The sequence below is a fragment of the Mobula hypostoma genome, chromosome 7, assembly GCF_963921235.1.
Source record: "Mobula hypostoma chromosome 7, sMobHyp1.1, whole genome shotgun sequence".
In the NCBI taxonomy this organism is placed as follows: domain Eukaryota; kingdom Metazoa; phylum Chordata; class Chondrichthyes; order Myliobatiformes; family Myliobatidae; genus Mobula; species Mobula hypostoma.
Genome location: NC_086103.1, coordinates 181,461,413 through 181,477,644, shown reverse-complemented (window position 1 = coordinate 181,477,644; position 16,232 = coordinate 181,461,413). Strand labels below are relative to the sequence as shown.

The 16,232-nt window shown below is 43.6% G+C and overlaps 1 protein-coding gene across 2 annotated transcripts in view; it reads left to right on the top strand.

The window, feature by feature from the left end:
• The window catches only part of uvrag (UV radiation resistance associated gene), a 444,845-nt gene that overhangs the window by 67,334 nt on the left and 361,279 nt on the right, over nucleotides 1–16,232 (top strand). For both annotated transcript variants that reach the window (XM_063054654.1, XM_063054653.1), the window contains exon 6: nucleotides 3,787–3,872. In XM_063054654.1, the coding sequence (XP_062910724.1) occupies nucleotides 3,787–3,872 (86 nt within the window). The remainder of the gene's footprint in view (nucleotides 1–3,786; nucleotides 3,873–16,232) is intronic.

Below are 16,232 nucleotides of genomic sequence, written 5' to 3'. Positions count from 1 at the left end.
CTTAGACTGAGCCCTTGGCATGCCAAAAAACAACGGCTGGTTATGAAACCCCGAGAGCGGGTCCCATTCCTGCAAAGAACTAAAGTCAGTGTGTAACTCCAGGTCATGGTCTTCAAAAGAACCCTGTAAAGGGAAAATAAAGATATTAAAGATGGAAATAGAGCTGTTTCCGAAGATGCAGGCAAAGGAGTCCCCGTTTGACGCCATCATTACTCCACTCGGCTTCCAGCATATGTCGTGAAGTAGTAGTAGTGAGGTAGTGTTCATGGGTTCAATGTCCATTTAGAAATCTGATGGCAGAGGGGAAGAAGCTGTTCCTGAATCACTGAGTGTGTCAGGCTTCTGTACCTCCTACCTGATAGTAACAGTGAGAAAAGGGTGATGGGGGTCCTTAATAATGGATGCCGCCTACCTAAGGCACTGCTCCTTACCCAACGTCACCTTATGGACATACAATCAATCTATGTATATAAGCTATCATATGTTTTTACAAACGTTTATATGTTTGTTGTGATTATTTATGATTGTGTTTTTTTTTAATAAATCTGGTTTTGTGCTGCATCAGATCCAGAGTAACAATTATTTTGTTCTCGTTTACAATTGTGTACTGGAAATGACATTAAACAATTGTGAATCATGAATATGTACATACTGTCCATGAGCGTGTTAATAAACGTGAACATAACGCTAGTGCAGGAGACTCTGCAGATGCTGGAAATCTTGCACAACACAGGAGAACTCAGCAGGTCAGCAGCATTTTTGGAGGGAAATAAACGGTCAGTTTTGGGCTGAGTCCTGATGAAGGTATCAAATGAAATGTTGACTTGTTATTCCCCACCATAACACCCATAACACTAGTGCAGGTAGAGGAAAATGTGCTCTGAGGAACGGCTAGTTCATCAGATCAGTTTCTTTAAATCGTGTTTCAGGTGAAACATAGAACAGTACGGCACAGGAAATGGCCTTTCAGCTTAAGCTGATCATGATGCCAGACTAGAGCAAACCATCTGCCTGCACATGATCCATAACCTTGCATTCCCTGTGTGTTCATATGCCCATATAAATTCCTCTTAAACTCCACCATTGTGGCCGTTTCCACCGCTTCCCATGGCAGACTGTTCCAGGCACCAATCACTCTCTGTAAAACGTGCCCTGCGCATTTCTTTTCAGCTTGCCCTTCTCTAGAACAGAGCTTCCCAACCTGGGGTCTATGCACCCCACAGTTCATGGTTGGAGTTCATGGCATAAAAAACGTTGGGAACACCTGCTCTGGAACATAGAACGGTACAGTGCAGGCCCTGCTGCCCATGATGTTGTGCCGAACTTTTAACCTACTCTAAGGTCGGTCTAATCCTTCCCTCCCATGTTGACACCCATTTTTCTATCATCATGTTCCTAGCTAAGGGTTTCTTAAATGCTCCCAAATTTTCTGCCTCTACCACTACATCTGTTTTTAAAAACAAACTTGCCTCTGACATTCCCCAAAGTTGCTGGTGAACGCAACAGGCCAGGCAGCATCTCTAGGAAGAGGTGCAGTTGACGTTTCGGGCCGAGACCCTTCGTCAGGACTAACTGAAGGAAGAGTGAGTAAGGGATTTGAAAGTTGGAGGGGGAGGGGGAGATCCAAAATGATAGGAGAAGACAGGAGGGGGAGGGATGGAGCCGAGAGCTGGACAGGTGATAGGCAAAAGGGATACGAGAGGATCATGGGACAGGAGGTCCGGGAAGAAAGACGGGGCGGGGGGGAACCCAGAGGATGGGCAAGGGGTATATTCAGAGGGTTAGAGGGAGAAAAAGGAGAGTGAGAGAAAGAATGTGTGTATAAAAATAAGTAACAGATGGGGTACGAGGGGGAGGTGGGGCATTAGCGGAAGTTAGAGAAGTCGATGTTCATGCCATCAGGTTGGAGGCTACCCAGACGGAATATAAGGTGGTGTTCCTCCAACCTGAGTGTGGCTTCATCTTTACAGCAGAGGAGGCCGTGAATAGACATGTCAGAATGGGAATGGGATGTGGAATTAAAATGTGTGGCCACTGGGAGATCCTGCTTTCTCTGGCAGACAGAGCGTAGGTGTTCAGCAAAGCGGTCTCCCAGTCTGCGTTGGGTCTCGCCAATATATAAAAGGCCACATCGGGAGCACCGGACGCAGTATATCACCCCAGCCGACTCACAGGTGAAGTGTCGCCTCACCTAGAAGGACTGTTTGGGGCCCTGAATGGTGGTAAGGGAGGAAGTGTAAGGGCATGTGTAGCACTTGTTCCGCTTACACGGATAAGTGCCAGGAGGGAGATCAGTGGGGAGGGATGGGGGGGGGGATGAATGGACAAGGGAGTCGTGTAGGGAGCGATCCCTGCGGAATGCAGAGAGAGGCGGGGAGGGAAGGATGTGCTTAGTGGTGCGATCCCGTTGGAGGTGGTGGAAGTTACGGAGAATAATATGTTGGACCCGGAGGCTGGTGGGGTGGTAGGTGAGGACCAGGGGAACCCTATTCCTAGTGGGGTGGCGGGAGGATGGAGTGAGAGCAGATGTACGTGAAATGGGGGAGATGCGTTTAAGAGCAGAGTTGATAGTGGAGGAAGGGAAGCCCCTTTCTTTAAAAAAAAAAGGACATCTCCCTCATCCTAGAATGAAAAGCCTCATCCTGAGAGCAGATGCGGCGGAGACGGAGGAATTGCGAGAAGGGGATGGCGTTTTTGCAAGAGACAGGGTGAGAAGAGGAATAGTCCAGATAGCTGTGAGAGTCAGTAGGCTTATAGTAGACATCAGTGGATAAGCTGTCTCCAGAGACAGAAAGATCTAGAAAGGGGAGGGAGGTGTCAGAAATGAACCAGGTAAACTTGAGGGCAGGGTGAAAGTTGGAGGCAAAGTTAATAAAGTCAACGAGCTCTGCATGCGTGCAGGAAGCAGCGCCAATGCAGTCGTCGATGTAGCAAAGGAAAAGTGGGGGACAGAAACTTCATCTACTGTAAAGATGAAGCCACACTCAGGTTGGAGGAACAACACCTTATATTCCGTCTGGGTAGCCTCCAACCTGATGGCATGAACATCAACTTCTCTAACTTGCGCTAATGCCCCACCTCCCCACTCATACCCCATCTGTTACTTATTTTTATACACACATTCTTTCTCTCACTCTCCTTTTTCTCCCTCTGTCCCTCTGAATATACCCCTTGCCCATCCTCTGGGTTCCCCCCCCCACCTTGTCTTTCTTCCCGGACCTCCTGTCCCATGATCCTCTCATATCCCTTTTGCCAATCACCTGTCCAGCTCTTGGCTCCATCCCTCCCCTTCCTGTCTTCTCCTATCATTTTGGATCTCCCCCTCCCCCTCCAACTTTCAAATCTCTTACTAACTCTTCCTTCAGTTAGTCCTGACGAAGGGTCTCGGCCCGAAACGTCAACTGCACCTCTTCCTAGAGATGCTGCCTGGCCTGCTGCGTTCACCAGCAACTTTGATGTGTGTTGCTTGAATTTCCAGCGTCTGCAGAATTCCTGTTGTCTGACATTCCTCTATATTTTTCTCCAATCACTTTAAAATTATCCCCTTTCATATTAGCCATTTCTGCTCTGGGAAGAAGTCTCTGGCAATCCACTCTCATTGTCTCTGGTCATCTTGTACTACTCTATCAAGTCACCTCTAACCTCATTCACTCCAAAGACGGAACTTAGCCAGTTATAGTTAATCCATTAGAAGGGTGCTATCACAGTCCAACTGATATAAACTTTACTTTTTAAAAATATACAACCTACCCGCTGATAGGATCGGTTCTTATTTTTCCCCCAAAGGATCTCACTGAGAAGAAGAGGACAAGTCTTCTGCAAGTGGACCCAAGTTCTGTGAGGAACTCCTACAGCGTATTCTCCCTGCTCAGGTAAGGAGTTGCCTGGATTATTGATACCAAACTCCAATAGGAACGATATGTTGGTGTCATTGATTTGATATTTTATTTGATTGGAGTGCATTGGAAATTGTTCTGACAAGGCATTGATTTACTGTAATAATACACTTGGTGGACACTTTGTTAGGTACAGGAGTGGAATACGGTCTGGTCTTCTGCCGCTGTAGCCCATCCAGGTCAAGGTTTGATGTGTTACATGTTCAGAGATGCTCTTCTGCACATCACTGTTGTAATGTGTTATTTGAGTTACTGTCGCCTTCCTGTCAGCTTGTACCAGTCTGGCCATTCTCCTCTGACCTCTCATTAACAAGGTGTTTTCACCCACAGAATTGCTGCCCACTGGATGTTTCTTAATGCTTTTTGCACCATTCTCTGTAAACTTGGTCTTAAATAAATAAATAAATAAATAAATTGAGGAGTTCCGCAGTTTCTGAGATGCTCAAGCCACCCTGTATGACCCCACAAAGCATTCCACAGTCAAAGTCACTTGGATCACATTACTTCTCCATCCTGATGTTTGGTTTAAACAGCAACCGAGTCCCTTGACAAAGTCTGCATGCTTTTATGTATTGAGTTATTGCCATGTGATTGCCCGATTAGATACTTGCTTTAACGGGCAGGTGTACCTAGTAAAGTAGCCACTGAGTGTATGTTCCTGTATCACAGATGTTACTTTATAAAACTCGTTTTGAGAGGGATCTGTTAGTTGGGACTAATTAGAAGTAAATCTATCTCCTTTAACTGTCTTTCCCTGTGTTCCACAAGGTAGCATCTATTGTATACACCTCATTCATAGTTAATTCTCTTTTACAGCTAACATGAGCCAAAGTCAAAGGCAAAATTGCATTTATTGTCATGTACACACATAATATACACTGGTGCAATGAAAAGCCTACTTGCAGCTGCATCACAGGCACAGAGCATCATAGCAGGATTCACAAGAAAAATATAAACATTAATTTTATACAACTTTTACAAGAACATAATTGGAATAAAGCAAGAGCCCATTTTAGTGCAGTTTGACCTTTTCGGCACTGCACTTTGGTTGTTTATTAGTCTTTGTGTAGTTTGTAAATTTTATTGTATTTTCTGTACTGCTTACAAGAAAATGAATCTCAAGGTAGCACATGGTAACATGCATGTCAGTTCAGACTGACAGCAACATCTCTGCAATCTCCATCAACACAGGTGCACCACAAAGCTATGCACTTGGCCTCCTGCTCTATTCGCTTTACACTTAGGAATGCATGGCTAAGCACAGCTCCAGTGCCATATTCAAGTCTGCTGATGACACCACCGTCATAGGCTGAATCAAAGGTGTTGACAAATCAGCATATAGGAGGGAGATTGAAAGCTTGGCTGAGAGGTGCCACATCAACAACAACTTACTCAATGTCAGCAAGATGAAGGAGCTGATTATTGACTTAAGGAGGAGGAAACTGGAAGGCCACGCGCCAGTCCTCATTGGAGGATCAGAGGTGGAGAGTGTCAGCAACTTTAAATTCCTCAGTATTATCATTTGAGGGCCTCTCCTGAGCGCAATTGTGAGGAAAGTTCAGGAGCACCTCTACTTCCTTAGGAGTTTGTGAAGCTTTGGCATGTTGTGTGATGGAGTGTTTTTAACTGGCTGTATCATAGCCTGGTATGGAATCACCAATGCCCTTGAATGGAAAATCTTACAAAATGTAGTGGAAACGGCCCAGTCCATCATGGGTAAAGCCCGCCCCACCATTGAGCACATCTCCATGGAGTGTTGTTGCAGAAAAGCAGCATCATCATCAGGGAGGTGATAGAACTTGGTACAATCATGGTGTGGAAGAGGCATTCAGACAGACAGGGAAATCGGTGAGGATATGGACATAATGCAGATAGATGTAGCTGCAATGTAGCTGCTGGGTCAAGGGCCTGCTTACACGGTGGATGAATTTGACTTTGTCTTGGATCTAGTGACACTTGCTCTTCTAACTTTTCCTTATTTACTGACTTCAAAGTACATTTATTATCAAAGAATGTATAAATTACACAACCCTGAGATCCATCTGCCTACAGGTAAAACAAAACAAGAAACTCAAAAGAAGTCAATTTAAAAAATATAAGACCAAACACCTAATGTGCAGAGAGAGAAAAAAACAAATTATGCTAATAATAAAAACAAGCAACAGCACTCAGAATGAAAGTGAATCCATAGACACAAAGCCCAGAACAGGCCCGTAGCCTTGGCCTCAGTTCATCACACCATGGGGCAGATCACAACAAAGCTTGCAGATTTGAGGCCTGGAGCAGCCATAGCAGGGCACAGCCTCGGTGCCACGGAGTAGACGTAGCAGAGCAGTGAGCAGAACCAGCCCGGCTCTTGCCTCCGGTCCGGACACTCTGCCTTTTCAGTCCACCTGGCCTGGCGTTTAAATTGTTCAAATACCAGTTTGTCCTCCGCACTAGGTCGCAGGCCCTGCCACCTCTAAATGCTCTGGCACTGGATCCCGCCACCAAATTCTGGCCCGTATATGTTGCACGTTTCTGAGATGAATTCCAACAGTGGGCAGCAGTCTCTTTGCCCATGCAACTGTGGCGAGGGTGCTTGGATTACTTTTAGTGCCAGCTAAGCCGACCTCCAGACTAAAGCAAGGAGAAATGGCCAACTTTGACTCTTCCTTCTAATCACTGTGCCATAGCCCCACTTTTCTTCACTGAGCAAATGTAGTTGCTTAACAACCTATTCAGTGAAGATGTGGATCTCGGTGTTCTGCTCTGAGATTTCATTCACTAAGACATTGAGTGAGATTGAATAATGCTAAGTTTAGAGAGATTAAGCTCAAGTGTGTAGCTCGGGTGGTGAATGGTTGGGTTGAATTGTACTCAAACTTTCTACAGATGTACTGTGGAGAGCATTCTGACTGGCTGCATCACCATTTGGTATGAGTGGGTGCTACTGCACAGGGTCAAAACAAGCTCAAAAAGTTGTAAGGTTAGTCTCTCCATCGGTACTAGCCTGCGTAGTATCCAAGATACCTTCAAGGAGCGATGCCTCAGAAAAGCGGCTTCCATCATCAAAGACCCCCACCACCCAGGACCTGCCTTCTTCTCATTGTTAACATCAGGAAGGAGGTCCAGAAGCCTGAAGGCACATATTCAGCAATTCAGGAACAGCATTTTCCTCTCTGCCATCCAATTTCTAAATGGACAGTGAACCCATGAACACAACCTCACTACTTTTTTAAAATTTCTGCTTTTGCACTACTTAATTTAACTATTTAATATACATATATAAACTTACTATAATTCATTTTTTAAAAATTTATTTGTCATGTATTGCATTGTACTGCTGCCGCAAAGTTAACAAATTTCACGACATACACTGGTGATATTGAACCTGATTCTGATTGATTCTCCGATCTTAGCACTTTGCTTGCAAACATTTCATCATCATATGAGGAGATAATCAGTGTGCTTTTATTGTGCTGTGTCCTCTGAAGTTTGAAGACATGAAGCTTGCCACACAACCGATCACCGACTCCCTGTATCATAATTGAGTTTCTGAAATGACAACCAATCAGCCGATTGATAAATACATAAACACCAAGATGTATGGGGACAAAATGTTTGTAAGTAAATTGGCAAAATCAGAGAAATAAGGTCAAGGTCTTTACAATTAAATGTAACAAAATTTTATGATCAAATTCTTTTCTGAATCATATGAACTTTTATGATACTGAACACCAGATGGCAGTAGAACTGCACTTCTGAATTTGCCCCTCAGGTTTAGTTTTCACTGCCTGCTTGGAAAAGCTCACTGAAATATTCTGAAGTGAGTAAAACTACCTATGCTGCCGACTTAATGCCACACACATAGTTGGGTGCCATGGTAATAGCGTTAACCTGACACTATAACAGCTCGGGGCATTGAGCTTCGAGTTCATTTCTGGTGCTAACTGTAAGGAGTTCGTATATTTTCGCCATGTGCACATGGGTTTCCTCTGGGTGCGCCGGTTTTCTTCCAGAGTCCAAAGATGTCCTGGTTAGTAGGTTATTAGGTTATTGTAAAGTGTCCTGTGATTAGGCTAGAGTTAAACAGGTGGGTTGCTGGACGGCATGGCTCGTTGGGCTGTAAGGACCTGTTCTGTGTTATGTCTCTGAATAACTAAATACATTGATCTGCAAATTATTGGCTTGCCAAATATTAACCTAGTGGTTTTTAAAGCCACAATGGGGGAAAAACTCCGGTAATCTAATTTACTCAGTGCTGTACTAGCAGATTTTCTGGACTATTGAGGGTTATTGCTTTTAATACTCTAAAGCTACACTAGGAAAATTTATTATTCTACTGGGCAACATTGAAAAAGAGGTAAATTAAAAATGCATTAAAGGGAGCTTAGAAACATGGTCTCTAATTTTCTGGAAACGGAACTGGGGAATCACCAGCAGGAAAGCCAGATGCCAGACTGTCAGGATCTCCAAAGAGCTATTTAGTGGATTATTGAATATCCTTTCACTAAACCTTCAGACAGTAAAGCTTATTGCATAAGGACTTGTTTGAAATCACGAATAATGTAATCACAATGAAGATACACCAGTAGCTATATTTTATTAGTAGTTTGAGGAGATTTGCTGTGTCACCAAAGACTGTAGCAAATTTCTACGGATGTTCTGTGGAGAACATTCTGACTGGTTGCATCACAGTCCGGTATGGAGGTTCCAGTGCACAGGATCGGAAAAGGCTGCAGTGTTGTAAACCCTACCATCTCCATCGTGGCACCAGCCTTCCCAGTATTGATGACATCTTCACAAGGCGAAGCCTCAAGAAGGTGGCATACTTCATTAAAGGACTCTCACCATCCAGGACTTGTCCTCTTCGCATTATTACCACAGGGAGGAAGTACAGGAGTCTGAAGGCATAGACTGAATGTTTTAGGAACAGCTTCCTGTCCTCTGCCATCAGATTTCTAAACTGTCAATGAACCCTTGAACACTACCTCACAGTCTTGCTCTTTTTTAGCACTAGTTTTTGCTATATTTCTGATTGCATCTTGTAGCTAATTTTTATGTATTGCACTGTACTGCGGCAAAACAAGTTTCACAACATAATGTCAGTGATAGTAAACCTGATTCTGATTCTAAAATTTTATCTCCCCCAGATCTTTTCCACATTATCTTAAGTTTATATTCCCCGGTCATTAACCATTATGGCAGTTGAAGTTGTTTCTCTCTGCTCCAACTACTCCTATGTGATTCTGTGTGCCCCTATTAAGTCTTCCCCACTTCCACTGTTATGTTGAACTAGGCTCTGGACATAAACCCAGGTTCTTTTTTTCCCAGTTTTCAAACTTGGTAGGGTCACCCATTCCTAAAAGGTCAAAGGGTAGAGACCAGATTAAGAGTGGTCCACCAGTCCACTGTGTTTGGGGGTGCAGCTTAGGCCGAACAGCTCTGACTGGTTAAACAAAATTGTTATGGAAATTGTAATGAGTCTTTCTGTATCTGAAAGTGATGGTATTCCTGCATCTCCATTTGGGACTTGTGTGACTGGCAGTTGTGAAAACATAGAACATAGAATAGTACAGCACAGTACAGGCCCTTCGGCCCACAATGTTGTGCCTACCCTTAAACCCTTCCTTCCATATAACCCCCCACCTTAAATTCCTCCATATACCTGTCTAGTAGTGTCTTAAATTTCACTAGTGTATCTGCCTCCACCACTGACTCAGGCAGTGCATTCCATGCACCAACCGCTCTCTGAGTAAAAAACCTTCCTCTAATATCCCCCTTGAACTTCCCACCCCTTACCTTAAAGCCATGTCCTCTTGTGTTGAGCAGTGGTGCCCTGGGGAAGGGGCACTGGCTATCTACTCTATCTATTCCTCTTAATATCTTGTATACCTCTATCATGTCACCTCTCATCCTCCTTCTTTCCAAAGAGTAAAGCCCTAGCTCCCTTAATCTCTGATCATAATGCATACTCTCTAAACCAGGCAGCATCCTGGTAAATCTCCTCTGTACCCTTTCCAATGCTTCCACATCCTTCCTATAGTGAGGCGACCAGAACTGGACACAGTACTTCAAATGTGGCCTAACCAGGGTTTTATAGAGCTGCATCATTACCTCACAACTCTTAAACTCTAACTCTCGACTTATGAAGACTAACATCTCATAAGCTTTCTTAACTACCCTAACTACCTGTGAGGCAACTTTCAGGGATCTGTGGACATGTACCCCCAGATCTCTCTGCTCCTCCACACTACCAAGTATCCTGCCATTTACTTTGTACTCTGCCTTGGAGTATGTCCTTTCAAAGTGTACCACCTCACACTTCTCCGGGTTGAACTCCATCTGCCACTTCTAAGCCCACTTCTGCATCCTATCAATGTCCCTGTGCAATCTTCGACTATCCTCCATGCTATCCACAACACCACCAACCTTTGTGTCGTCTGCAAACTTGCCAACCCACCCTTCTACCCCTGCATCCAGGTCGTTAATAAAAATCACGAAAAGTAGAGGTCCCAGAACTGATCCTTGCGGTATACCACTAGTCACAACCCTCCAATCCGAATGTACTCCCTCCACCACGACCCTCTGCTTTCTGCAGGCAAGCCAATTCTGAATCCAGCTGGCCAAACTTCCCTGGATCCCATGCCTTCTGACTTTTTGAATAAGCCTACCATGTGGAACCTGTCAAATGCCTTACTAAAATCCATGTAGATCACATCCACTGCACTACCCTCATCTATATGCCTGGTCACCTCCTCAAAGAACTCTATCAGACTTGTTAGACACGGTCTGCCCTTCACAAAGCCTTGCTGACTGTCCCTGATCAGACCATAATTCTCTAAATGCCCACAGATCCTATCTCTAAGAATCTTTTCCAACAGCTTTCCCACCATAGACATAAGGCTCACTGGTCTATAATTACCCGGACTATCCCTACTACCTTTTTTGAACAAGGAGACAACATTCGCCTCCCTCCAATCCTCCGGTACCATTCCCGTGGACAACGAGGACATAAAGATCCTGGCCAGAGGCTCAGCAATCTCTTCCCTTGCCTCGTGGAGCAGCCTGGAAATATTCCGTCAGGCCCTGGGGACTTATCTGTCCAAACGTATTTTAACAACTCCAACACCTCCTCTCCCTTAATATCAACATGCTCCAGAACATCAACCTCACTCATATTGTCCTCACCATCATCAAGTTCCCTCTCATTGGTGAATACCGAAGAGAAGTATTCATTGAGGGCTTCGCTCACTTCCACAGCCTCCAGGCACATCTTCCCACCTTTACCTCTAATCAGTCCTACCTTCACTCCTGTCATCCTTTTGTTATTCACATAATTGAAGAATGCCTTGGGGTTTTCCTTTACACTACCCGCCAAGGCCTTCTCATGCCCCCTTCTTGCTCTCCCCAGCCCCTTCTTAAGCTCCTGTCTTGCAACCTTCTATTCCTCAATAAACGTCAGTGGCGTAATGGGCAGTTAAACAAAACTTGGATACTGTACAGTAGTGAGAGCTTCAACATGAAATAAACTGGTGAGTTTTGCCAATAATACGCTCTGCAGTGCTGCAGCAATTGCAGTAGATGGCACTGTGCGGGCAAATTGCAGTCCAAAACATTCTGTGCAGAGAAACCAGCATCTAAGCAGCACCAATTGAGGGGAGCAATAGAATGCTACAGTTAGGGATTAAAAGCAGAATAGAAATGGAATGGGGTGCAGCTCACTTTTTAGTTGAATTGTTCCAACAACTAAAAATGTGTTGCTGTTACGTTATATACTTGGAGAATCACTACTAAATTTATAAATCACAGTCACGTTTATTGTCACTGTTGTGAAATTTGTTTTGCATCAGCAGTCTAGTGCAATACGTAAAATGTTACAGGTTACAATAAGAAATATTAAACAAATGTTCATGGACTGTTCAGAAATTGGATGACTGAGGGGAAGAAGCTGTTTCTAAGATATTGAGTGTGTGTCTTTGGAGACCTCTACCTCCCAATGGTAGTAGTGAGAAGAGGGAATGTCTTCATGTCCTGGATGCTGAGGGTTTAAAAAAAAAATCACATTTGCTGGCTTCTTGAGGTATCACCTTTTGAAGATGATCTCAGTGGTGGGGTTCGGGGGAGGTGGCACTTGCTTGTGATGGAGCTGGCTGAATTTACAACCCTCTGCAGCCTTTTCTGATTGTGTGCATTGGAGCCTCCATACCAGATGGTGACGTAACCAGTCAGAATGATATATCAGTAGAAATTCACTGGAGCTTGGTGATATACCAAATCTCCTTGATCTCCTAATGTGCCTTCAGTGTTTTGTGATCAGAATAGGTCCTCTGAGATGTTGACACACAGGGACTTGAAGCTGTTCACCCTTTCCACTGTGGATCCCTCTGAGTACTGGTGTGTGCTTTCCCAATTTCCCCTTCCTTGGTCTCACTGCCCTTGAGTGTAGGGTGGCTGTTGCGACAGCATTCACAGCCAATCTATTTTACTCCTGTGAACCTCCTTTTCACCATCTACTGATAACAGCTGTGTCATTGGTGAATTTAGATATGGTGTTATTTTAATGAATTTACTTGATGAATGCAGTAGTTATAGTGGTAGATTTTCCTGAACTCCCTATCTACTGGTTATCTGTACCATATACTCAACAGTGTCGTCCAGAAGGTGATCGCTCCTCCAGCAGCCTGGCCACTCCTGAGCTGATGACAAGGATTGTGTAGTGAGGTCTCTGGCTTGCTGGCTGTCAGGACCTATATTTAAGTTAAATGTTTTGCTTTTTAATTTGGGAAAAAAAGTGCTGCCAACTTTTCGGTGCCCACATGACTTTAATCTATTTAAATCATGTCAAATGTTTTACTTTTAACACAAGAATCTGCAGATGCTGGAAATCTAGAGTAAAACACAAAATGGTAGAGGAACTCAGCAGGTCAGGCAACATCTGTGGACAGAAATAGTGTTGACATTTGTGGCTGAGGGTCTTCATTAGGTCTGGAAAGGAAGGGGGGAAGAAGCCTGGATAAGAAGCGGGGGGCAGGGGCTGGGAGGAATGCCTCATTCTTTTGAGTAACCTTCTACCTGATGGCATGAACATCAATTTCTTTAACTTATGCTAATTTTGCCCCCCCCCCATCTTTCTTTTTCCACTTCCCATTCTGGTTCCCCTCTTGCCCTTTCCCGTCTCCTCACCTGCCCATCACCTCCCTTTGGTTAGGTAATCCTCTGGTTTGGTAGATGGACAACCAATGGAAGTTCACACTGCCCTATTGGGTTCCAAGAGTTCAAAGTAAATTTATTATCAAAGTACATATATGTCTCCATATACTATCCTGAGATTCATTTACTTGTGCGCATTCTCAGTAAATACAAAAAAAAATAGAATTAATGAAAATTCACACACAAGTTGGATAAATAACAACGTGCAAAAGCCAACAAACTGCAAATACAAAAAGAAAAATAATCAAAAGAAAAATAAATAAATTTCGTTAAAATGAGTTGCAGAATCCTTGAAGTTGAATCCAAAAGTTGTGGGTACAGTTCATTGTTGGGATGAGTGAAGTTATCATCTCTGGTTCAAGAGCCGGATGGGTAAGAACAATTCCTGAACCTGGTGGTGTGAATCCTGAGGCTCCTGTACCACCTTCCTGATGGCAGCAGTGAGAAGAGAACATGAACTGGGTGGTGGGGGTGCAGCTGAGTGAAATATGCCACATTTTTGGGAAAAGCACAGAAGCAAATGTCAATGCTGAATATGCTCAGTGGGTCAGGCAGCAGCTATGGGAGAAGGAAACACAATTAGTTTTGCAAAAAGGCCCTTCTTGTGAACTTGAAAGGCAATAGAAATTGGTGAAGCAGATTAACTAATTCTGCTGCTATGTCATGTGTATAGAAAAGTTAATGTCTGCAATAGGATGCTTTGGTTAACCTCTGCTGACTGAATACAGGTGCCTCATAAAATGTTCACCCTGTCTTTAAAGGCGACCGTATTGTGAGCAGTGAACACCGTGCACTAGATTGGAAGAAGTGCGAATGGTCCCTGCTTCATCTGGAACGCTTGTTTGGGTCCTTCATTGGTGGGGTGGGAAGAGGTGTTGCATCACCTGCGGCTGCAAGGTAAAGTGCATCAGACTGGGAATGGAAGAATGGACCGGGAAGTCGCAAAGGGAGCAGATACCTGTGAAAGGAAGGAGAGGGGAAGTTACTTCTGGTGGTGGAACCTCTCTGAAACTAACAAATTGTGGAGGTTTCACCCCTAGAAGAATCATCCCCTCTCACTCTTGCTCTTCTGCAGTGCACACATTTTCATTTTCGTTTTTTATTCCCACGTCTGGCACCATGCAGGTTCTCGTTAAATCCTGGTCATTTAAACCTAAGGTATGTTTCTATATAGCGAGACAGGTGCTCCGAAAACATTACATGTCGCTTGTCTTGAATACCATTCGATATCATGAGCTTGTGAGCACTAAGCTCCAGAGATTTTGGTGGTAGGGCAGAGACAGAGGATGCCTTTGTTCTCTCCCTGAAAAAGCAATAATGGCATAAATATAATTAGTTCTTCTTTACGTGAAAGCTATTCATTCTGATTGCTGGAATGTTAACAATGACATCATCTGATGGTACAGGAGACCACAGACTGATAGGTGGGAGTGGGATGGAAAGATTAAAAGTGGCCGCCAATGGGGAAACTCAGGGTTGCCCCTGTGGACAACCATTTCCTTTGTAGTCGTATGTGTGGTTTTCCCTGCAATCATTTTATGTACAGACAGACTCTTTCTTAATACCTTCAAACCTTGTAGAACTGCTATCCCTTTCTGTTTGGCTTCGCTTGTACACTTGCTTGCTTTTCAACTCAACTTTGCTGTTTGCTTCTCTGTCCTGAATCCTGACTCTGCCCAGTCCACCTGGATAGTTGCCATTGTGCAAAAGATGCTAATCTGACTCATAAGGCAATGTTTCATATGATGAGCATCTCAGATTAAATGAATGACTTGTATAGCCCATAGGCACTGATATACAATATGAGCAGTGATTAAGTACACTTCCATTGCACATTCTACACAGAGAATTATTCTGCGCATAGTAAAAGAGGCTCTCTAATCTGTGATCATACACTGAAAGCTGCTTTACAGAGCCATGTAGCACATTGACTGTGTTAAAGTACACTCAGTGGCCTCTTTATTAGGTACAGGAGTAGAACCCAGAGTGGTCTTTTGCTGGTGGAGTGAGTCCTCCCACTTCAAGGTTCAATGTGTTGTGCGTTTAGAGGTGCACTTCCGCACATCGCTGTTGCAAAGCGTAGTTATGTGAGTTATTGTCACCTTCCTATTTGTGAGCCAGTCTGGCCATTCTCCTCTGACCTCTCTCATTAACAAAACATTTTCGCACACAGACTGCTGTTCACTGGCTGTTTTTTTTTTTGCATTATTCTCTGTAGACTGTTGTGCATGAAAATATCAGGAGACCAGAAGTTTGAGATACTCTAACCACCCCGTATGTCTCCAGCAATCATTCCACGGTCAAAGTCACTTCCATCACATTTCTTCCCCATTCTGATGTTTGGTCTGAACAACAATTGAATCTCTTGACCATGTCTGCAAGCTTTTATGTATTGAGTTGCTGCCATATGATTGGCTAATTAGATATTTGCCTTAATGAGCAGGTGTATAGATGGGCCACTGAGTGCAAGTACTCTATTGTTTAGCAAATCTATATATCACACACAAAAATGTTGTTACAGTGCATTGGTTCATTTATTATTACATTGTTCTCAACATGTCCAAGTTACTGTAATTGAATTATATTCACTGCAGGATGCCAAGAACTTGATTTCAGTCTCTGTCAATAATCTTGTGTCTTAAGGTGTTTTCAGAATCAAATTATCATTGACATATGAACCAGAATTTGAATTGCGTTTAATATCACTGGCATATGTCATAAAATTTGTTATGCAACAGCAGCACATTGCAGTGCATAATAATATATTACAGTAAATATATATTAAAGTTAAATATGTGGTGCAAGTGAAAATAAATTGAGGTAGTGTTCATGGGTTCAATGTTCATTCAGAAATCTGACGGTAGAGGGTAAGAAGCTGTTACTGAATCGTCAAGTGTACGTCTTCAGGCTTCTGTACCACCTCCCTAATGCTAGCAATGAGAAGAGGGCTTGTCCTGGGTGTTGGAGTCTGTTAATTAGTGCGCATGCACTGGTCGTGCATGCAGCCTGGTACAGCCGTTCCCATCTATTCTTACTTTCTTCTTACTTTTTAATTTACATTATTTTTTTGTATTTTTTTTTCTCATGGTAACACGTCGAAGCTGCACCCTCTCTAACATGCTGGTAGAGTTTTATTTGGGT